The following is a 24,556-nucleotide window of genomic DNA, read 5'->3' on the forward strand; positions in this document are numbered from 1 at the left end:
GTCACATGGAAGCACGGGCACAGCATCGAATTTTACATGTAAATAAACAAAGCTGTATTGAGTAGCGGAATGCTTTAATGTAGCAAGAAACATTGCCAGACCTGTCTGACTGGTGATGGTTTTGAAAGGTATAATTCTGAAAATGAGACTGAAAAGTTAGCAGCAGTTTAATTTGAACACAAGATGGAAAATCAATCTAACGCTAGGTGGAAAGCTTTTATTTAGTAATGATTTACGCAAAGAACGCAGAAGTGAATCATTAAAAAAGAAAACAACTTGGAAATCAAGAGTACAATCAGGATAAAGTCTTAGATAAAGTTGTAAATATTTTAATTATTTTTGGATGTATGGCAAACTTTCATTTGCCTTGAAAGAAACTCAACACTAAAGAGATAGTAGTTGCTGAAGTAGAACGCTATTTTCAGGCTGTAAATATTTATCTCAAGTCCGGAGACTTTTCAGCTGAACTGTTTAAGCTTGCTGTCTCGATATTTATACATCAGTTTTATTTTTATGGCAAAATCTTGTCATGCACTTTTAACCCACACTTGTCTCTACGTGCAGTGTTGTAACTAATAAAATTGTTACGTCTGCCTTAGTCATATTTTTATTCTAGTTCAAATCCACTGCAGTCGCTAGAGCGAACATATTCCTCTTCAACTGCATATAAAAAAATGTTTCTACATCTTCATCTAAAATTCGGCTTCGATAAGCGCCGTGGGGTAAGAATTTTCCGCCGCGACAGGCTAATCGTATTCCACTTTCCGCTGGCTTAGTTTAGTGTTCGCCTAGAGTTCGTATTAGCCGCATCTTTTCCGTTCATCGTTGTCGAAAAAAAGTGCGTCCGCTTAGTCATGGTGTTTTTCGTTCGCGCGAAGAAGGAAATAAGGGAAAACAAATGCCGTTGTCTCGCGTTATAGTTCTTTTTTTTTTCGCCGTCTGTTCGATACGCACGTCTTTAATTGGTGCGCGCGGCTCACTTAAACGAACGTGAAAGCGCTACGTGTGAATCCAATTTATAGTCTTTAGCGTGGTCCATGTCGTAGATCATATTAAAAAGAAAATTTTAACGATAAAATGAGCGCTTCCTTGAGTAGATGTTCTATCAATGAATTTAGGTGGGGTGGTGTTTTACAGAAAGAACATGTTACGATCTACAATTCTTCTAACCACGGATTCATGTCGCTTATAAATGTAACTGTTTTTGTGTTTTGGGTTGGTTTCAATAAGTACATTCCTACCTAGTCCAATTGAATCAACAGTCGGTTGAGGAGTAGTAACCGAGAATTGTTTAGACTGACGTCAACAACGGTTTAACACAAACGACAAGATAGCAGCACGCGATGGGGAGGACTTTGCACGTTTCGTGCATTCGGTTTTGGTTTTCGTGCTATGAGTAACTTGTGATATGAGTTCAGTGCTAGAGCGATTTCTGAACGGTGAACATCGGATTATCGTGGGAAGATTGTTACTGCGGTCAACGTAAAAAATACAGAAACTGTGCGTGTAGGTCAGTTAAAACGTGCATACTTGAAATGCTTCGACGTTGTCTGTGCAATGCAACGTTGCTGTTTTGCGCACCGGTTGACAAAAAATGGTCCGCATGGTTATGCAACTTGCCTGAGTTCATCAACAGTGTCTAGGATCTTCGAATTTTAATTCGAAATACGTGAAATTCATTGCATACCGTAAGTAAATAATGTTGAAATTATTGAAGCCTAAATTATGGATCTCAATGCAAAATTACCATCTAATTGTTGTTTACGATAATCAGTCTCACAACTTTTTTCGAAAGGCTATTCTATGCTTCAAATCAAAACGGTTTCTGTGGGGGAGAAAATAGAACGCCGCCTTCCTAAAAGGCTCCGCCACGCCAGTGCCTAAAACTGATCTTGGCAATAATCGCTCACGTATCGATTTAACAAGGCAAGCACAAAGCCACCGAAATTTATCTTTCTCAACAGAACTATGTTTGCAAATGCGAAAAGTAAATAATGGCCATTTCGTGCAGGGAAAACAATGCGACAACCGCATGTAATGAATCCTGGAGCTACTAAGGCTGAAAAACGAACTTGGCCAAACAATAAATCGGTGTCGTTTTGCTTTGTCAGTAGGTTGCAATAGCAAGGTTGTCTTCCTATCGTCGCCTGGCCAGGTGTTGCGAGTTTGTTTTCATGAAATCTAACTTTGCACCCGTTAGCATTGGCGTTCTTGTGACCTATTTATTCGCAAAACAAGCTGGAAATAGCGAGCCCCGTTTGTTTTCGCGTGTTCTGCGAAAAGCAGAAGTTTGCTATCAACCTAGCGTTACGAGTTAGGTTGCTTCACAAGACGAAACTGAAAATTTGTTTCGTCTGTTGATGAATGGTCTACGAGATTCAATCCGAACATGTGGTTCATTTCTTTATTGGTCAATTTGCTTTAAGTCTCAAACGTATTGATTATTAGGGACACAAGTTTCGGATTGAATTTTTTTTCGTCTTTGATTTTAATTATCTAGTTTTAGACTGCGATTAGAATAGAATGAACAAAATATTACTTGAAATCAATTTGGGCAAGCTATTTGATTCAAGGAAAATGTTTCAACTAAACGAAAAGGAGCCGATCTATCAGTAAAGGACTAGGATAAAATTCCTCGTCCAAACGTACTCGCCGCTTTATCCCTGCAGTGCTTACAATGTCAATAAAAAATTGTATCTCTGATAGCGAACCTCAGTGCCAACCTACGCAGAGAAGACAAACGATATTGCGATTTACGATGCATCAAAGACATGCCAGATAGGCCCATGTGAGTCTCAGAAATAAAGCAATTCGCTATAAGTGAAAGCCAAATTGGGAATCTAGTAATTCTAGTAAATAGCGATCATACGGAAGAAAGGATTTTTTGTTGAAGCAAATTAAAAAGTAACATCTAGTCCAAGTAGTTTCTGAAGAATTAGTCAATTACACTAAAGTCCTAGATGATGTAATCATGGATTCCAATGAAGTGCAGTAAAACTTACAATCGTTAGGGGCAATTAGGTCGAGTAAGAGAGGAATTGACAAAAATAGAGGCACCGCTGGAAGCAGTGGTTCCAAACGCCAAGGGCAATCCATTGCCCATGATGGCAAAAAATCACACACCAAGCTGCCTGACGGAACCTCCTAAATGGTCTGTCAAGACCACAAGCAAAAAGTCTTATTCAATTTGTTCAGATAAATGTTCATCATGCCAAGCGTGGATCAGCCATGCTCAGTAGAAGATTCGCAAAGACTGTCTTTTAACTGCAAGCTTCTTCATGAACTTGGTTAAACTCTGTTAGACTCACTGACTGCGGCTGCGATGAATCCTAGGGATAGCTGCGACGGCGGTGATGAGCCCCCCTTCTTCGTGGGGCGCCTCATGCGGTCCGGAAGTTTATTTTGCAGGAATCTGTCTCCAACGGCACTGGCTGCACTAATCCACTATCACACGCGGACTTTTTCGGCACTATTGTGGTTTTATTAGCACTATCAAATTCATTTATGCGCCACTGTAGGTTGTTGTCTGGGCTTATCGCCGAGTAGAGTTGAATCAGTGAGACGCCTAGCATCTCTACTACTTTGATTTTCGAAAACCTACTTACTCCTGATTGGCCGTCCGAAATAGTGAATGGATCCATATCAGGGCACATCGATTCTTTTTGCTCTGGTGTCTGGATCGACGTGGTAACGACTCACTATTTCGGAGGCTTTTGAATTTCCAAGCAAATCTTATTAAAAAGGGACGAGATCCTTAAAGTGTTATTTATATAATTCCAAACAATTTCTGGTGCATACATAAGTTCTGATATTCTTGAATTTTATCAGATGAATTGCGTAAAATGTTCCCGAATGGACAGAAATATGTAGGTGGACCAAAATAGCCCCGTTACCCTATTAGTATACAGAACCTTTACGACGTTAGCGTTAGCGTCTCTCCCGAGCCGGATTTCGAACGCACGACGACTGCCTTGTTAGAACAGCATCGTACCAGAAGTCTTGCTAGGAAGGGTAAAGGTTGCTTCAGATTGTATTGTAACAAAAACTATCGCGTGTATTTCTTCATATTTTTAAGAAAAAATACGGATAAAATTATTCTTCACGGTTTCGAAGGAATTCTCGAACATTTTCTGTAATGCGGCTTATTAGGGGCGCACACCTTATTCGTCCATCGTTTCGGCTATCTTATATTACTAGGTCTTCATCTGATTGATGTCTCTGACAACTTTTTCCTTTGCCTTCAGTCTCCTTGTTATGATTGCCCAGTATTTCTCAATAGAGCGGAACTGGGGGCAATTGGCTTAGCATATAGCATAGCTTAATAATACTGCCCGTAGATGCACTCTGTGATTGATCGAACCAACAGAATTGCAAAATGAACTAGTTTAATGGTGCTTGGGACCAGGGTTGCAAATTGTCACTATCAGTGATAGATTCTCAGTTGAAACTGAAAAAATCGAATATCAGTAGCAACACGAACAAGCTGAATGCTTTCAGTTCCAATCAGTTGACAGTGGTAATGCTGACTGGCATGCTGATTTCGCACACGCTATGTTACTCTAGCGATGTTAATGCGGTGTAGGATGAAGGTGTCTACCTACTTCATTGACTTCATGCGATGTATTGGCTCAGATTAAATAATATCGATATAAATTAAGATAATAGCATTTATATCACTGACATGATTATTGACTGATAATTGCTCGGGTGACACTCAATACCAGATTGAAGCATGGGCGCCACTACGGGGGGGCTACAGCCCCCTCTAGCAAGTTTTCAGCCCCCCCCTAGAATTTCCCAGAGAATAATTGTAGTCAATATAAATACATCCCATACTTCCTATCAGAGCATCAAAATCAACACAAATTGAGAAGTCATCATTCATTGGCTGAGAACTAGTACTGTGCCCAGGATCGATTCTCAAACCTATCTCTCTTACTTATCTTACTAATAAGACGAGTGCCGTGGTCCCAGACAACCAGAAGTCGCATAAGATTGCACGAATTACCTCGTATAAAGTTCTATGGTGGATCAATATCGTATACCTGTATGAACAACGCATGTGTTTCATCGCATATAGTGTTGTTTTGCGAACTTATTGCGATGAGTGTAACATACTCGCATAGCAATACAGATAAACTCATATCGTGCCTGTTCAAACTTGTAGTAATTCCACAAAGTGATGATTATACGTATAAAGCAAAAGTCTCCCATAGCACATCGTATTGCATATAAATTTATTCGCAAAAGGTATAATTTTGCAACACCGTTAATGACTAAATTCATGATAGCAAGCCCAGACAACTCCGAGACAACTAAAAATCGCATACGATTGCATGGATTACCTCGTCTAAAGTTCTATGGTGCATCACCATCGTATGAGCAACGCAAGTGTTTCATCGCATATTGTGTTGTTTTGGAACTTCGTGCGATATGTGTAACATACTCGTATAGCAATACTGAATACAGATAAACTCATATCATGTCTCTTCAAATTCTCATTAATTTCACAAAGTGATGATTATACGTGAAAATCAAAAGTCTCATGTATCACATCGTATTGCATATAAAATTAGTCGCAAAAGGCATCGTTTTGTAACACCGTAAACGACTAATTTATGATAACTACATGCCGCTAATGTTTGCACAGCTTACTTCGTACAAAGTACTACGATAGATCTTTACCTTATATGACCAATTTCATCGCTTATAACGTTGTTTTGCGGAGTTCTTGCGGTAAATACGTAATAAATCCGGATTGAAACACCAATTAACTTCTCCAATGCAAACTCGCAGTTAATTTACACATTGACGACTATGCCTGAAAACCGGAAACCATCCGCAATACTACATCGTATCACATTTAAATGTAGTCGCTACACGGAGTTGCTTCTTCTCAAAAATATGAACCACGGAAAACATCTGTGAACAACTCGGATTAATTATGCACTACTTTGCTTCATATCTTTGTTGAAAACTTACCTTTAATTGTTGTTGAAAACGGCAAAATCACTTAATTTTGTTTAAACAATTGACTCAGCTCATCGAGCGACCATGACAGTTCAACCGAAATATAAACAGCGAACATTCCCGCATAAATTTACAAGCTAACTCGCAATACGAAATCTAATTAGATTCATGCTTTACGATGTCTCATGGTAATTTATGTGATGAAATTAGAAAGTTATCACTAAAACTTAGAGATTTTTGACAGCGAGACCATTGAGGAGTGGAATGAATGCTACTTGACAATCTAAGAGTTCAAGGTTCGAGCCCGGATGGATACCCAAACATTACAGCGTGTTCCCACAGGAAAAGAATGTTAGAAATTGAAGACTTTCATTTGTAATTTACTATTCCTTGTAATATGAATAGCAAGGGATAAATAATATACAATAATTGCTACTGTTCCCTGTTTTTTTTATTAAAAGGAATGATTTTGGTCGCATGTTCTAATAAACTGACACGTAGGAATACATGGCGAACATCGCATAGATATCGGAAATAATTCGCTAATGTTGACTTATGAAGTCGCATTGAGTATTAAAAGAACCCATAGCGTGTATTCATATATCGCTTATAGTTTCGTTTCAAATCGCAAATATGAAGTTGTGAAGTCACATTAAACAATGAAACAACTCGGATAAGTAAACAAGCTTTAACAGTTAAAGTCGCATATATAAACTTTTTTCATCGTAAAAGTGTTTTGATATTTTGGAAATGCACGCATATCGCCTCCACTTTTGTGCGTATAAGCAACATTCGCAGCATCTTGTGCGATGTAACTATCACGTATAACTGCACGTACAATGCGATGACTGTTTGCGTTATACGCGTAAATTGGTTGTCTGGGGTGGCTCGTGCTGTATCAAGGAGTTGTTGCCATGCTGCTCGGTTTGGGCTGTGTTTCGCCAGTTCCTCAGACGTCTCATCACCCGCAAGTCTCTTTCGATTTGGTCGAGCCATCGCGCACGCTGCGCCCCCTAGTCCACAGGGTTGCTGAAGAGAAGTGATTTTACAGGATCATCGTCCGACATCCTTACGACGCGACCGGCCCACCGCAACCTATTGACTTTCGCCAGGTGTGCAACGGGGTTCTCTCCAAGCAGCGCGAGCAGCTCATGGTTCATGCACTGTCGCCATTATCCGTCGTCTGTCTGTACTCCACAATAGATAGTCCGCAGCACCTTCTGTTCGAAAACTCCAAGAGCGTTGAGGCCAGAAGCGTTGATGTATCGATTCCGTAGAGAACTACCGGTCGTATCAGCTACATCGTCAACTTTTTACTTCGTCGCACTAGACTCGATCGAAGTGGTCATGCCAATACCCCCACCACAATTGGTGCGTACGTTTGTATGTCTGAGAAAAAAGAGCCGTCGATGAGAACATGGTCAATTTGGTTTGTTGTGCATTGGTCAGGTGATCTCCAGGTGGTTTCGTGGATGTCTTTTTGGGGAAAGCAGGTTCTTCGGACTGCCAGTCTGCGGGAAGCTGCGAAGTTGACGCATCCCTGGCCGTTGTCGTTCGTGACGGTGTGCAGACTGTGCGGGTTATAAATGTTTTCCCTACCGACCTGAGCGTTCATGTCCCCAATGACGATCTTTATGTCTCTACGCGAGCAGCTATCGTAGAGTTTCCCCAGCTGTGCGTAGAACGTTTCTTTCTCTATATCGGGACGTCCTTCGAGAGGGCAGTAGGCATTGAGGATGGTGTAGTTGTAGAACCGGCCTTTTATTCTCAACAAACACGTGTCGCTGAACGCCTGCCACTTGATTGCACGACTCAGCATCCTGCCCAGCACTATAAAACCGGTACCCAGCTCATTGTTTGTGCCGCCGCTCTGGTAAAATTGTGCCCTGCGGCCACAAATTCGCCGTACCTTCCGTAAACCGTAAAGCTCCTGGAGCGCAACGATACCGAACTGGTGAAGTTTTAGCTGATCCAGCAGGATCCGGTCGGCATCCGAGGCGTTAAGCGATCTACTGTTACATGTACCGTGTTTCTAATCGTCGGCCTTATCTCGTCACTAGATCATTGCGGGTAATTCCGGTTCGTTTTCAATTCTTGATTGTTCGTAGTATGTTTATTTTAGCATGCTGCTTTACTAGGGCTGCGATACCTAGTCTCGCGACGGGGCCGCCGTCTTGGGTGTAGAGGCGAGACACCGCATTTCATAGTTCACCGTCCACTCCGGATCAGTCGCTGTTCGAGCCGACCCCATCCTGGAAAACAGACGCTCAAACAAGCTGCTCTCCAAGGAGAACAACTACCGCTTCCCTGTCAGCATACGACCAAGTTCCCATCGGTTCCCCAATCTTCTCATGGTTGCTCGTATTCCAGTCGGTTCCACGTGGAGTTAAGAATATGGCATTATACCTTGGAACACACTGGGACAGTGTTATGAAAATGACTGCAAAATAATGACAGCAAATTTTCAACTGAACCGGCTCTCATTGTATTGCACAGCTCTCTCTACTCCCCACACGTTCGGTGAACAGTTCGACAGCAACTGACGACAGCACACATGCAACTCCATACGGACTGTTATTTTTCATCTTCATATGTCTGTTGGTATTTCCAAGCTGTCGCGAATGACAGCCTGTAATCTTCCGACATCCTTCAACACGAATCCGAGCGGGATGTCAGGTGATTATGATCACGACAGTAAGGCCGATGAAAGAATGAAAGAGAGATGGTGCGAAGCACGTTTTTTCTTACGTGGGGAATAATATCAACAATGGAAACGGTTTGCTTTGTATTCAATATGCCACCGGCCTGTGAAAAAGGAGAAACGAAAAAATGCGAGTCGATGACAGCCGCAGCCGATCAGCAGTCTGTCACACTGAGCAAACTAGGCTGTCATGTCCGAAAGAACAAAATACATGCGCAAAAATGAACTGTCGTACGCAACACAAGACAGTTTCTTTGCCTTGTTTAAGCTGTAGCTGTATGTGAGCTTGCACTGGGATATATTTTATGCCGACTAACACGGGTGTACTGCTGATACGCACTGCCCAGCCGTTTGCCAAACCTAGTTCGCCTCAATATCGAATCAGTGTCAGCTGGAAGAGATGGTCAAGATATTCAATACATCTTCGGAGATTTATTCCCGATTGAAGTGATTTTGTCTTCTGTTACGACACTACTTTATGCGTTTTTAAATAGGCGCATTGTAACTCTTTTTCCTATTTTTTTTTTAAATGAAGTGTATGAAAACTAGCCCCCCCTAGGAATTTTCCTTTGTTGCGCCCATGGATTGAAGAGAGTGAGAGTGAAACTGCTGTTGTATCATTTTCACTTTTCTGTGTCGAAACTTCGCAACACTGCTTGGGCCTAGCATAAATTTCTCATTGTGTAATTTTTACTGGTTCACAATACTTTTATAACTGACCAATAACGACGCCGGCTACGACCAAAAGGCGGTACTACTTGGGAAGGGATGGTGATGCTCGTTTTGTTCAGAGACCGCGGGTTCCACTGCATCTCTACGAGTATCACAGAATAGGATTTGTAATGATATAAAATGAACAGCTCTGGTAACTTTTTGGTATATGATACTATACGTTACGCGGAACTGAACTTCAAATACATATCACGGAGGCTGTTGTGCGGACAAGACTGTTTTTGGGCTAAATTATCTTACACACGATATGTGATGCGCGAAGTATTTCCGTAAATACTGGATATGCGAATGACCTCCAAGTGTTAATCGTTTTCCCTCGAATAATATGACTCGATTAGTTAGAATTATAGATATTTACTAACTCAATACCTTTAACATCACCAGTTTTCCTTAGAAAACCCTGTAAGCATATCAATTACTAAAAATATCAAAACTACTGACTTACCTACTACCTAACTATTACGCAACAATTCTTTTATTTACTACATTACGCCGTATATAAAAAACTCTGCATTCTCATCGATGGAATCTAAGCTAGAATACAACTAGGTATATGAGAAGGAATTAATAAACCATATTTACGCCTTATTAATAAACCATATTTACGCCGTCTAGGGTTCTACTACGAGCATCAATTTGAAATGTTCTTTTCCACAATTCTGTGGCTTCCATTCACTCACTAAACTAACACGTTTAACAGCTCACTGGCTTATTTTCACAACAAATTTTGATACGTGGCACTAGTGGCATATATAGCTGAATAAGTTTATGTGTACACTTTCGTTATTTAGTCGGTCTGTATTTCAGAATTTATAATTTTCCTCTAAAAACGAGGACGCGAACAAAAAAAAACGTCTATTCGTGTCGCTCGCTTGCTTCGATCTCGGGCGGAACTGAGGGCAATTGGGTGGGTTAAGGTCTTTCGGAACAAACTAGACACCTTTCTCTGCATACCATTCTCAAACGACCTTGCTGTAATGACAGCTCGCCAAATCTGGGCAAAACGGGATCGTGGGATTAAATGAACGGCGAACAGCTTCGACGTCATTGTCTTATTTGTAACGAAAACTTTCGTTTTCCTGCTACAGCTGCAAACACCCAACCAAATAATAAATTTTCGTTCAAATTTGTCGGTAAAAACAAACTTAAGCTTGGCCCCGAGTCGTTGCCAAGTAAAATTTTTGGACTGGGATTTGCCCGAAGTCAGCCTTGGCATAGGTTTTAGGTTTGCCCGAAGTCAGCATGGACTTAGGTCAGAAGACACCCGCCGAACTTTGTCAGCTCCTGGTTGTATAGCTTCCGAACACGAATTTTGGCCACACTATTATGTTTAATGGTCCTGTTCAGCTGTTTGCTAGCTCGATACGACTTGATTCCTTCCCGGTGCTATAGGCAGCACCGAACTTTCTGGCCAAATCACGATCCAATAGATTGGGATTCCTCTTGGTGGTCTTCAGTTTCCGGTCGACATTTCCACCAGGGACGACTCGTGGCTTTTGAATCTGCCTGTTCAACTACAAATTCTGAAAATCACAGCTCGGGAAAGTAAGGGGCCATCCACATACCACGTGGACAGAATTTCAACGATTTAGACCCCCCTCCTTCCCTCCGTGGACAACTGCCCATAAAAATTCTAAAAATGTATGGACCGTGGACATTAGCCAACCCCCCCCCCCCAAAGCTGCCCACGTGGTATGTGGATGGCCCCTAATTACAATCATGTCCGCGTAACCACGTAAGTCATTCTCTTGGTTACTATTTAAAAGTGAAACTAAAAACCAATCAAATACAATTTTGAAATATATTTTTTGCCTAGCGTCCCCGTGAGTTCAACTCCGATGATTGGCTTGAGGCTTCCAAATCGTCGTCAATGATTTCTTATGCCGTTTGATCACACGACATACACACTTAGATATATCACCGAGTATGGTAAAATAAATTACCGAGATTTCAACCGCTGAGATCTCGGTAAAAATCTCGGTAATACATCAAAACACCGACATTCTGTGAAAGAAAAAAATCAAAACCTGTCAAGCTTTAACGACATTCTCGGTAATGTTTGGCCGAGATACTCAGAAATTTCAACTGTCAAATTATTACGAGAACTTCTGTAAAATTTACTGAGGTAATGTTTTCAAGTAGTACGGTATTTTTCTATACCGATAAAACATAACGTAATGACGTGTGCATGCTTGTCTTTTCTCCTCAGTAAACCTCTAGTGTGCAGGAGAACATCTTGCACTGCGGAGACAACTGCCGTCACACTAAAGAGCAAATCAATACGCTCATGCTAGAAGAGAGAGAAATCTCTCTCTTGCGAGACAATGAACTATGGTGCACTTTCTCACACGTGTGGACTTCACGCACAATAATTAAGGTTTAAACACAATTGATACGTTGCGGCTGCGTTTGCGGCAATTTGACAGTTAGCCCATACATTTTCTGTCAAATTAACGTCAACGCAACGCAAACGTATCCATTGTGCTTGGGCCTTTACACTGCAGCAGAGTAGGCAGTGTGACTTTGCACTCGTATCCAAGTGAGTTTTAAAACTTGCACATTTATTTTCGTTTTGCACGTAAACCCTACTAACAGTGCGTTACACTTGAGTTAGATTTGAGTTTGAATCCTGCATAAGAACAATTGCATAAAAATCGAATTGCGATGAAATTCGTGCCGCGTCTGCTGCAACAGTTTGTTGCATTGTCCTTTGAAAGCATAAATTCGATCTAAAAACAAAACTCATCGCGTCGCATCATCGCCTGCATCGTTGGATACATCGTGCACTGCATGCATTGCACGCATTTAAACTCAATCGATCAGAGTGTGCGGTGCAAAAAAACTCAAACTATCGAGAGGCAGCAGATGCAAGTTGGATTCAAATCTGGAAAAGTGTTACTCAGTTCAACTTTGCACGAGTTCATGCCATCACTGCACTGCAGAGCTTGGGCCTTTACACTGCAGAGCAAATAGACTGCGTTGCTCGTGCTGCTCGTGCCGGTTGAATTTACTCCGGTGGAATTCGTTCGTAGCTTCACGAGGACTACATTTTTCCCGGTAGGTATTTTTTCACCTTCCGGACTACTCGCCAGTGGACACTGTTGTGCACTTCTTCGTTTTCTCTGTAGAGTGATTTACCCCTCTTGTTTCTATCAGATGTGGGGTGAGCTGGAAGTGTGTTTGTCTCTTTGTAAAGCAGGTAGGTATTAGACGACGCAAATATTTGCTATTTTTGGTACGATTTTTATTTGCACAAAATAAAATCTGTATAAAAAAATAGCAAATATTTGCTTCGTCTAATACCTGCTTAAGCTGGTTGAGACACTTTGGAGTGAGAAAGAAGCGATGTGGTGAAAGCATTTGCTACACGCAGGCATATACTGGAAGGGAAGTGCGCGGTGAATTTTTTCTCCTCTCCTTTCACATACTGAGGAGAATGACAAGCATGGAAATGTGTACGGTATTTCTGGGCTGGATTTCACAAATAACTGTGACCCGTCGGTGCTAAGAACTTCTACAACCGTTCACCAGGAGCGCCACAATATGAGCAAACGCTTGCTCCAATTTTAAATGAAGCTATAAAACAGCAATTTTAGTGAATAGGAGAACAAAATTTGCCGAATTCGCACTTTGACAGCTTTGGTTTTGGACGCACGTGTTTTCCAAAACAGCTCCAATTGTGTTTTATTTTTTGATATTTCGCGGACCCCGTCCGTCGTGCAAGTTTTTACACCATCGTTTCCGCTAACGGAACACATCTGGCCACGAAATGACCTCTACGGTCGACCGAACCTTCGTCATCAACTTCAAGGCAGTCCCAAATAGTCTCAAATGCACCGATATCTCTGACTTTATTATGCAGAAACTGAGGTGCTTATTACGGGAGTCACTTCACGGTGAAATCAGAGTGAAGTGAATAAAGTCCTATTACGGGCCTCACGTAAGTGAGAAAAACGTCGCAAAGTGACATCTTTCGTGGAATCTGGGTTATTATGAGTGTCATATCAGTGAAGTGAGACCGGAAAAGCAACGATTCGCGTGGAATTATTTCACGACCATTTTGAACGGTGAAATGATTCCACGAAGATGCCATAAGTCTTAAAGTTGATTGATTTGTGATCTAATGGTAAATATTGGATTTATTCTTCAGTAACGGAACGAATCAGAATTCGATCCGTGCCTTAAAGCGGTCGAATTTTCTTTCTTTTGCCCGATAAAAAAAAGCAAACTAGTTCAGGAAATTTTCGATACCGAAAAAAACATTTTTTTTTATGCCGAATGTTTTAGAAATGCAGAACACGTCAAGATCTGGTGTTATCTGAAAAAACGGAAAAACGACTTTCTGGGACTTAGAGATTTTTGAGCTGGGAAACAATCTCATTTCACTTGTCCTATTCTCAATTTCACTTCACTGTCAATCTTACTCCACGGAGGTGATTTTTGTCACCTCACTTGAGGTGGAATCGGGAATAGGTCTAAAAAAGTGAAGTGAGCGTGAGAGTGAAATATATTTCACCGTGAAGTGACTCCCGTAATAAGCACCTGAATTTTCCCCCGACCCCACAGTGGTTCACCCATAGGCCAAAAAAAGCAGAACGTGTTTTTTACATTGTGTATATATCCGCTGTGGATCAAATGCAATTGCTTCATCTGCTTATTTTCATCATGTACCTTCAGTATGTTTTGCTATTGCGGTGTTGTTTGAATAGGTGGGAATGTAGGATTGTAGGAAAATAAAGTTAAAGAGCACCACTTATTCTCAAATTCATGTAAACTTTTAAATGTGTCCCGCGCGAGATACTATTACCAAATTACCACCAAACGAGAGATTGAGGATTTAAAAAAGATTCTTTAAAGGTTTCAGCTGCATATATTTGCATCCAAGTCGATGGCAAGCGGTTAAAGATGGTTACTTTTTCGTTTGAATTTTATGTTTTTTTGTTTCTTCGAAGGGTTGTGATACATTCAGCTCAATTTAGCAAATTTGTACTTAAACATTTGTCTTTATTCGAAATTTGGTGTTGGAATGCGGGAGGTTTCTGCGTTGTCCGCCTTAATGAATATCAAATTTGTTCGAAATTTTTCCAAGGGTAGAAAAGTTAAAATTTAATCGCTTTAAGGGTTCACTTAACGAAACCCAATTGAGCCTAAGTTGTACATAGGGACTTTTTGAAAGGCAAAACTTTCGAAAGCTGCCGCATTTTGAAATTAAATGATCAAACTTTTCTCTATGTTTTATTGGCACCCTATTGCATATGCATGCATAATAATGGAAATGTAAGAAAACTGAAACAAGTTGGATGAGCAGTCCCAAAAAAGCTCGTATAATCAAGAAACACTTAATTCTGTCGATCTCAGCAGTTTTCAAAAATAACACTGTACAAATATGATTTATGACCGCCCTTGCCATACAATTCGAACCACTGTGGACCTAGGTCAAACACCTCCAAATCATCAACGGCCGTGTCTACGTTGGAACTGAATCCCCCGAGATAGCCCAGAACATGATCCAGAGCCACAACATGCAACACCAGCTGGAACGCGACGGAAAACTCTACCGCATACCTCTATCCATGGAGGACGGCACAATTGAGGTTAGGATCCATGACATTCGACCGAAAATTATCAACCATCAACTGGTCCAAAGGATAAATGAATACGGACAAATTCACTCTATGCGGGAAGAGACCTGGAAAGATTTTTGGGCTGGCGTACCCAACGGCGCACAGAGGAGTAACTCGAGTGAAAACCTGGCCAAAATTATTTTCGCTGCTATTTAGCAATATTTTGGGAAATATTTAAGTGAGAAGTGGAAATGGCTGGTTCGAGTATTATATCAAAAAGTAACTCTAAATCACACACACAACTTAATGTTTACATTTTCATAGCCTATGTGGCTTCATTAATGTTAGTGAGCAGATGAAGTGATACGCTCGAATGATTTGTTTTCGCAAAACGGGCAGCGAAACAAATTGAAGAATTTACCAGAAAAATGATGTAGTAAAATATCTTCTTTTAGACCTATCAATTTGATGCTCACAAATTATATGATGCCTCGTGGAACCTACGTAGGTTGGAAAAAGCCTTTTGTACGGAGTGTTATTTACCTGGATTATTGATTCTGTGCATCAAGTTATTTTTGAGTTAACTTAAATTAGTTGAAATTCATTCACTAAACTAATCTCATTTCATCTTTGTTGAGCTGAAACACTGTTTTAGGTGTGAGGCAGGCACCCATCAGGGTTCCCATCAGGTTTTTTTTTTTAATTTCCGTGTGTGCGTGAACACTTTGCGTCAAAATTCGTCAAAAACAACATTTTTCAAACAGGTCGCAAATGCCAATCCGGACGTTACCGGATGAGATATTTGCGAGAATGTGTTCGTGATGTTATAAACTTCCATTCCTCCGATGATTATATGATCGGATTCCGCGAGATTTGATAACTTTTTTAATATTGAAAATGCTCGAAAATACGTAAAAATCACTAATTTCTAAAACTTCTCAAGAGTAACTATAATTTTGAAATTTCGGAATTTCTATCAACCGGTTCATTAGCATTGAACATGAAGAACTCATTTGCTGCAAAATATTGATCAATTGTCATTTTTTTTTATGCCTGGCACAACTTGTTACTATAAATGGTTCGATTCCCAAAAAAATGCTTGAAAATTTGTCAATGTTTACAGCGCTCCCAGCATATGATGATACCGTTTAACGTTCATCGAGTGATGGCATTTTGTGGAGCATTTATTTAAGCTGCAGGAAAAAATAAAGCGGCACCAAAAAGCGACAAAAATTTTTTTTCTTATTTTGGCCAGCTTTTTGTTCTAGGTACTCCTCTGTGCGGCGTTCGTATTTTACGAATGATCCTCTCCAAACCGATCCCATCTAACGTACATATCGATACGGAGATGTCACTCGTCACCTACCGCGGGCAAGTGGCGACTCCTCGACCGAATTCCCAACCGAGACGCCAGTGGACGAGCATGGCTCGGATGATGTCATATCCCCAGAATCTGCAGCGGCATCGACATCTCACAATACAGAAGACACCAACGAAATGGACACAGCGGACACCAACGGCATCGAACCTTTCTTCGGTTTTCCCATCGCTGAACTAAACAACAGCAACAATGAAAGGAAGCACAACAAACAACAGTCAGCTACAAACAGTACCGAAAATGGGAACCATTCTACACAGCCCATCCCCCGTTTCCGATCCCCATCAAGAACAAAGCCCAGAAACTAAAACCAGCCTCTAGCACACCCCTATACACCCACAGACAATCCACACCCCGCTCACAACCACTCCAACAACAATAAAAATGGATAATTCACCGTATCCAACACCATCATCATTTGCATCGATTCCGGATGTTCAACATAGGCCTTCGGAGAGATGCCTCGCGTTGCAGTGGAACCTCTGCGGTCTACGCGCTAAGAAGTGTGAGTTAAAGCAACTCATTGCGGACTATCAACCTGCTGTAATAGCCATCCAAGAAACTATGGTCAACGCCAAAACTCTACCCGCAGATTTCATTGGAAAGTATTGCACACTACTGGTCGAAAGCGGGGTTGGCCTGGCAATCCACGAAAAGATCCCTTACGAAAGACTTCAAATCCAGACCACCTTCCAGGCGATAGCGATTCGCATTAGGGATGTAACGGATATCCGCATCCGCATCATACCATGCGGATATTGAAAAAAATATCGCTTATCAAAAATTGCAAAAATTTTCCTTGGTATATTTACTGCTCGCCCAAATAACTTTTGCACTGGGGAGGGGCATGGTTATGTGAAATAAGCAAAATAAAACACTAAGGATGCTACGAATATCCGCATCCGCGAATGCGGAACATCCGCAAGAAAATTAACATCCGCATCAACATCTGCATCCGTAATCACATATCCGCATCCGCATCCGCATCTGCAGATGTCTGAAAAATCACATCCGTAACATCCCTGATTCGCATGCAGATACCCACAGCTGTTACAGTGGTTTCAATCTATCTTCCGCCAAACTCAGAACACATTGGTGACGAACTGGAAGAGCTTCTCGAACAGTTGCCTGAACCAGCTTTGGTACTAGGAGACTTCAACGCACATCACCCTGCATGGGGATCCTGTCGTGCAGACTCTCTCCGTCGGTTTATTGCCGAAAAAGCTCCATGAGAAAACTCGTGATCTTAAACGATGGTTCTCCTACCCGCTTGAACCTTGCTACTGGCTCCATATCATCGATCGATTTGTCACTCTGTTCGGACTTACTCGCCCCAAAACTAGTCTGGAAAGTCCTACCCGACACGCACAACAGTGATCACTTCGAACGGCTAACCTCAGTTTCAATCCGACCCGGCGCTTTGGTCGATTTGGATACCTTCATAGAGCGAATACTGTCGGCAGCAAAAGCAAGCATTCCACAGACAAGCGGAAAGACAGGTCCCAAGGCCATGGTGGTGCCCGGAGGTTAAAACCGCTGTCAAACTTCGAAGGAAAACTTTGCGAGCCCTACGGCGGCTTACTGACGAAGAACCGAAAAAAATTGAGGCCCTGCATGCGTTCCAGCAAACTCGAGCAACCGCAAAAAAAGCTGTCCGGTACCCCAAAAAGCAATCATGGGAAACCTTCGTGGCCAAGATCTCTCCTACAAGTTCAACGACAGAATTGTGGCAGTGCATCAACACACTGGGTGGCAAGCGCCACCATAACACTAAAGCTATTCGAGGACCATCAGGTCCAACTGATGATCCTGCAGAAGTTGCTGAAATATTGTCTCACCACTACAACGAAAGGTCAGCAACCTCCAGCTACCCAGCAACATTTTAAATAGCACAGGAAAAAGCTGAGCGCAGTTTCTCTAACCCTGCGACCGGTGTATATAAGAAATACAACGCGGATTTTACCCTTAGTGAACTCATCTGGGCACTCGATAAAGGAAGAAGTCTCTCCACAGGCCCCGACTCAGTCGGGTACCCAATGCTAAGACAGCTTCCTTTGTCAGTAAAAACTTTACTTTTGGAGCTGTTCAACCGGATCTGGCACAACGGTGTTTTCCCGAGCAATTGGCGGACTGGTATCGTCATCCCAATACCCAAGCCAAACTCAACCGAAACTGGACCGGCGGCCTTTCGACCCATTACGCTCATAAGCTGCATATCCAAGGCCTTCGAAGGGAAAAAACTTCACTTTTGGAGCTGTTCAACCGGATCTGGCACAACGGTGTTTTCCCGAGCAATTGGCGGACTGGTATCGTCATCCCAATACCCAAGCCGAACCGGCCACGGGACTGACACGCATTTCGCGGAGCTAGAAAGGTACCTACCAGACAAAGACGAACACTGTTTGATCGCGTCACTGGATATATCCAAGGCGTATGACACTGCCTGGAGGCATGAGATTCTAAGGACGTTGAAGAAATGGCGTGTATCAGGACGGCTATTCAACATACTGGCCAGCTTCTTATCGAATCGTACGTTTCAAGTAGCGGTAGCATGGCAACTATCACAGATACATATACTAGAGAACGGAGTCCCACAAGGCTCTTGTTTATCCGTCACTATATTCTTCGTGGCGATGCAACCGGTTTTTGGAGCTGTTCCTAATGGAGTCTAGATTCTTCTCTACTCCGATGACATCTTGCTGGTTGTAACTGGCTCTAAAAAACAACGGCTAGGTCGAAAACTACAAACTGTAGTCAACGCGGTCGTCAAATGGGCTAATCCACCATCTTCTATGGGAGCCCCAATCTTCGCCGACAACCAAAAAAAAGACATATCTATTGACCGCATTCCTGTTCCAAAAACGAACCAGCTCGAAATCTTGAGATATATCTTAGATCGAACTTTCAGCCTTAGAGCATACTGTAGGCTGACCGTTGCAAATTGCGCCACCAGACTACGCATTTTGACCATCGTTGGAACAAGACTACCTCGAGGTGCCTGTCGCTCACTTCTGCAAGTAGGATCGGCGACTTACTCTATGGAATGGGAATAATTAGCAGAGGAGACTCGACCGTGAAACTACTGACACCAACATACAACCGGATGGTCAGACTCGCTTCCGGAGCCTTCGTCACTAGCTTTGCTTGATGATGAAGGAGCATTCGATAAGTCAAGGGTCTTGATAACTTTATTATCGAATGAATAACGGCAATGCTTGAATATCGAAAAGCTGACCTTGGAGGTGCACAACTAACTATTAGATCGATAAAGGGCTGGAGGAGTACTTTCACCCTTAGTGTGGAGTCCCTTTAAAAGGTAAACAAAAGTAGGAAATGAGGTTATAGACGAGGTAGCCATAATAGTTTTGCTCGGTATAATGTAGTAAAATAGAGGGTTTGAATGTACAGTCAGGTTTTTTTTACGCGAGGGATTCGTTCTAACTTTGTATGGAATCGCGTAAAAAAGACTAAATTGAGTTAAAAAAATGACGTAGAAAACCATCCCAAAACGTTTAAACTTCGACTTAATATGATAGTCGTCATCGTCATCTTAAGGCCAAAATACAATGATATACATTTCCAGCATTTACACCAAAAATTGTGATTCTTATTTAAAATCTGATATATGATTACTTGTGCACTAAAACGGAAATCGTGATTGAAATGAGGTCGAATTTCTTGTATCGTTTTTGAGTTATTGAAAAATTCAACCCGCGTAAAACAACATGACTTCTAAAACTAAAAGTACCTGTAATTTTAAACAGCCTCCTCTAAATGGAATTCAGTCAGTTTTCGGGAGATGCTAAACATCTTTTATCCAATGTGCCAAATGTACCAAATTAATGTATTTTAATTGTATTAAATTATGAAAAATTTCTGCTAGGTCAATGTAATCTTATTTCCTCCATTATACAGTAGGTATATCACGAAAATAAAATGAACTCAAAAAAACGTAGAATATACATTATGTTGAACCCTTGGTTTACATTTTTGAACTCTTCTACCGCGAAAGTGGCATTTATGCTGTTCGACAATGCAGGTAGAATAAATCCACAAACGTGCTATTTTGATCTGTTCCGTACAATGTTTCAGCTGCTAGCATTTTTTGTTTTCAAACATAATTTTGGTCTTACGTGCGTTCCCCCCATTGCAAAACCATGAATAATATTACATATCATTGCAGGTTTCAGCGGTTGCATCGAAGTACGATAAATCCGGCCTCAGTACACGTGGATCGACAACCAGGTCAAGTCAATTCGAGCAATCGGTTCGGTTTAACCTAGAGGACGAAATTATCGGTAGTCTCAGTGGCAGTAGTGCACCGAGCAGCATCGATAGTAACACAGGCACAAGCACTAACAATGAAGACAGTCTAGAGATTATGGAAGAGATCGAAGTGCAGGACGAAGGTAGCAGCAGACACGATGGGAACACCACCAGCAGCTTGTCAGATAGTGCTGCGCCACATTTTACAGATCTGGTAGATCGGAATGAAAGTGCAGTCCCACCCAGTCGGAAGAATCGACCGATTGAGGAAAGAAAAAAGCAGTTGTTTGATATTGATGCGGGAGAAGGAAGTGCGGTGGGGTTCGATATCGATGAAGTGAAATTGTCTGGGGACGAGATAGCACATCATTTCCAAGAGTTAAGTGAAAAAGATGAATTTTCGTCGGAAGGGAATATAGTGAGTAAACAGTTTCTACAGCATACAGAAGAGCCCGACTCATTGGATGGAATTCTGGACGAAATAGATAAATCACAAGAGCAGGGCGTCTCAAGTCGGAAGCTGTTGGGCACAGAAGTCGATCCTAGAAGTGCAAAAGTGTTCGAGACAAAAGAGCTTTCTCCTTTGAATGACGATGATATTTTAATCAATAACAGCAAGGTGAATTTGAATTCATTGAAGAGAGTTCAGAAACAGCCCAATGTGCAAGAAAATAGTAGTGAAAATAGTTTAAACACAACGAATGATATTTCCGAGCTAGCACACGATACTGAAAGTGATCGCATAATGAGTGATAATTTTGACCCGAGTTCGCGTAGTGGAAGCGTTTCTAAACCAAAGAATAGCAATAAGGATTCAAGGGGGGAATTAACATCGCTAAGGAGCAAAAGTTTTGAAGGTGTCGATAAAAATAAAGAAGCAGACCCTAGACCTTCATTTTCTAGTCTCAAAATCATGAGGATACATGACGATAAATCGTCGGATTCGCTGGAACGGAACATCGAAGAGGACAATTCAATAGAGGAAATGGTTATGTCAAATCATTCGATTCAAGCATCCGCAGGCGGAAATGACATAGTTTCACAGTTGGTGGAAGAAGAGCATTTTTCCTTGGGTAGTAATGATTCTACAGATTTGAAAGAAAAAATATTCTCCTCTAGCAAATCATTTGAAGAAGTTCAGTCGAAACATGACTTGGAAGTTCCGAGCGAGAGTGAAAATTCCACTTCCAACAAGCAGATGGAAAAGGTAACTGATTTCAAGGAAGCTTTAGAGGATATATCTGAGGAATCTGAACATACCCTTACGGGCTCTAATCATTCGGGTAGTAAAGGTAATACGGATGAGGAACACCATTCAATCACAGAGAAAGGTACAGAGATACGGAAGATTTTATTGGAAAAAGTTTTACAGAAGCAGCTGAATATTGGCAGCACTATTTACGAAGACAACAAAGAGAATATTCCAGATTCGTTACCGACGATCAAAAATCCTAACGATCATCAAAGCTTCGATAGTGTTACTAGCTTGAGTGTACTTCAAGCCGTGGATGAGGAATTTGAGAAGATACGGGAGATTATAACCCACAAAGACTATAACGATGAGTTTATGCTTAGAGACACTCGCACAGACTCTCTGAAAGATCCTCCACGATCGGGTGATTCGATTAGTTTGGCTACTAACTCAACCGAATATAGACCGATGGTCAGTGAGCATGAACCGGCCAGAGAGTTGTACAGTAAGCTTTCGAAACAGAAAGAGCTCATCGAAACCCTAATAGAGGCTCGCGATCTATCTGACAAAAGTGTTGCAAAACTAACGGTGGAAGTAAATCACCTGCGCAAACAGTTGGCTGATCACACTGAGGCTATGAAGCAGAAACCGCACTGGATGCGAGATCAGGAAAGTAATCAACGATTATCTGAAATATCGATTGATTTAGTAAGTGAAACAGATGATGCACTCTCTGATTTTCCTGAGGAAGAACGATCAAACCGGAACTCACGGGAGAGGCAACTAGATCTGAACCTCGATATTGACTTTTCCGAGCAAAACCCACTCCACATTCCTCCTGCTATTTCCAAGCAGCTGGAGCAGTTTCGGAAATATTTGTCCGCTGACGAATTGCGGCTGTTTAATATGGTACAAGGCAAGTTTGATGATTATTTAAAACTTGAAATGGAGCGACAGCGAGAAGAGCTGGAAGCGCACCATGATCAGGAAATGACTGACCAGCGTACGTATTTTGAGAGAAAATGCACGGAACTGGAGAAGCAGTTTTCGGAAGAAGTGATATCGCAAAATAGTCGACGGTTGACCAATGAATCGGCGTCCGATATTTCCGACCAGGAAGAATTTCCAGAGGAAAATGGTGGCTATCAGACAAAACCTAATAGCCCAAAGAGAAAAATCAAAGAGCTCATTTATCTTAGTCCGACGCATAGAAAAATCACTCCAACCACAATTGATACCACCGAAGGCAGTGCCGATGAAGTGATGGAGGTGACCACCGAGATTGAGCAAGTAGGGCTGTTTCTTGTGAAAGATAAAAATATAGAATTGAATTAAATTATTTGTTACTTTTAGGAGTTCAATTTAGAGCAAACTGTGCATGAGCTGTGTGAGAATAAAATTGCGGAACTGAATCGGAAACATGAGGAAACCGTGAAGCAGTTACGGGATAAGCTGAAGTGTTACGAAGATAGGGAAGCCACCGAAGAGTTTGAGGTAAATCTCTGTTTTAGTTCTGAGCATGTTTGGCTTTATACTGCATAAATTTTAAAAGCATGTATTAACAGTAACGAAAAAGTCTAACGATTTTCACATGTTTTCTTCTCTTCTAAACACTGTGTGATACTGAAACCAATACGTTCGACTTGCAATCATTTAACACCATACCAGCCTAATATTGAAGCACTTCTCACGCGCAAAGATGCATCTCATCTAATAAGCCAAATTGTACCACCGGTTGCTTTACCGGCCGGTCGTTCAAGGCAGTCTGACGTGTTACTAACAGCTGAAAGCACCACCAACAGCACTAACACTGCCGCAGAGGTCGTTGACGTTGGCACTGAGCCAAGTGACGATCTGCACGAGATAATCATCAGCTACGAGCGGCGCCTGCAGGAACAGGTTGCTCTGGCACGACAGGATGTGCTAAAGGAGCTGGAAGTACAAATCCAGGTAGGAGAGCTTTTTATTAAATTTACTTATAATATTTTATTTTCTGCTTACTCACACGTTGGTATTCGAAGTTGCTGTTTTCAATGTTGTGTCTAAAAGACAATAATGCGATGATTGGCTTTGAAGTATAAATATTCATTGAATTGATGGACGCGCATGGTTGTTTGTAGTAACTAAATACTATATACTAAAGTAACTTTTTACGCGGGGATACGTGCCGCGTAAAAAAAAACGCGTAAATTCTGGAATCCGCGTAAAAAAACCGCGTAAATTCCGGAATCAGCGTAAAAAAAACCTCCATTCCGAGTGAAGGGAAACCGAAATCCGCGCAAAAAATACCGCGTAAATTCCGGAATCCGCGTAAATAAACCGCATAAATTCCGGAATCCGCGTAAAAAAAAGCCGCGTAAAAAAAACCCGCGTAAAAGCGACCTTAGTGTACTCATGTTTTTCGTGATCTAGTTTTTAAATGCCGCTTTTCGCATAATAGTCCTATGTAAAAGTTGCGAGTCCTGTGTAAATTTGGCGAAAATGGGTCCATTTTGGCATGTTTTTCAAGAATAGCCAATAAAAAACTGAGGTTTGATTCCCACAACCTCGATTTTAATGGCTACTCTTGTAGAGCATGCCAAAATGGACCCATTTCCGCAAAAAAAAAAAACAAGAAAACATAGGACTTTTAAATAGGACTTTTAAATAGGACTGCGAATAGCGGCAGTTAAAACGTAAATGTATTTAGCATTTTTACTGGTTACTGAAGAAAATTTAGATGTTTTGACTCTTAATCGTTTTTGACAAAAAAT

The 24,556-nt window shown here is 41.5% G+C and overlaps 1 protein-coding gene across 8 annotated transcripts in view; it reads left to right on the forward strand.

Moving 5' to 3' along the window:
* The window catches only part of LOC129723435 (A-kinase anchor protein 9), a 70,264-nt gene that overhangs the window by 1,032 nt on the left and 44,676 nt on the right, over positions 1–24,556 (forward strand). For 4 of the 8 annotated variants that reach the window (XM_055677652.1, XM_055677653.1, XM_055677654.1 and 1 more), the window contains exons 2-4: positions 20,529–23,093; positions 23,157–23,297; positions 23,472–23,753. In XM_055677652.1, coding sequence (XP_055533627.1) covers positions 20,529–23,093; positions 23,157–23,297; positions 23,472–23,753 — 2,988 coding nt within the window. Of the gene's footprint in view, positions 1–1,237; positions 1,689–20,528; positions 23,094–23,156; positions 23,298–23,471; positions 23,754–24,556 lie in introns of those variants that run through there. The other 4 variants (XM_055677657.1, XM_055677658.1, XM_055677659.1 and 1 more) reach the window with 2 other exon arrangements.

Source organism: Wyeomyia smithii, chromosome 2, assembly GCF_029784165.1.
Source record: "Wyeomyia smithii strain HCP4-BCI-WySm-NY-G18 chromosome 2, ASM2978416v1, whole genome shotgun sequence".
NCBI classification, from domain to species: Eukaryota; Metazoa; Arthropoda; class Insecta; order Diptera; family Culicidae; genus Wyeomyia; species Wyeomyia smithii.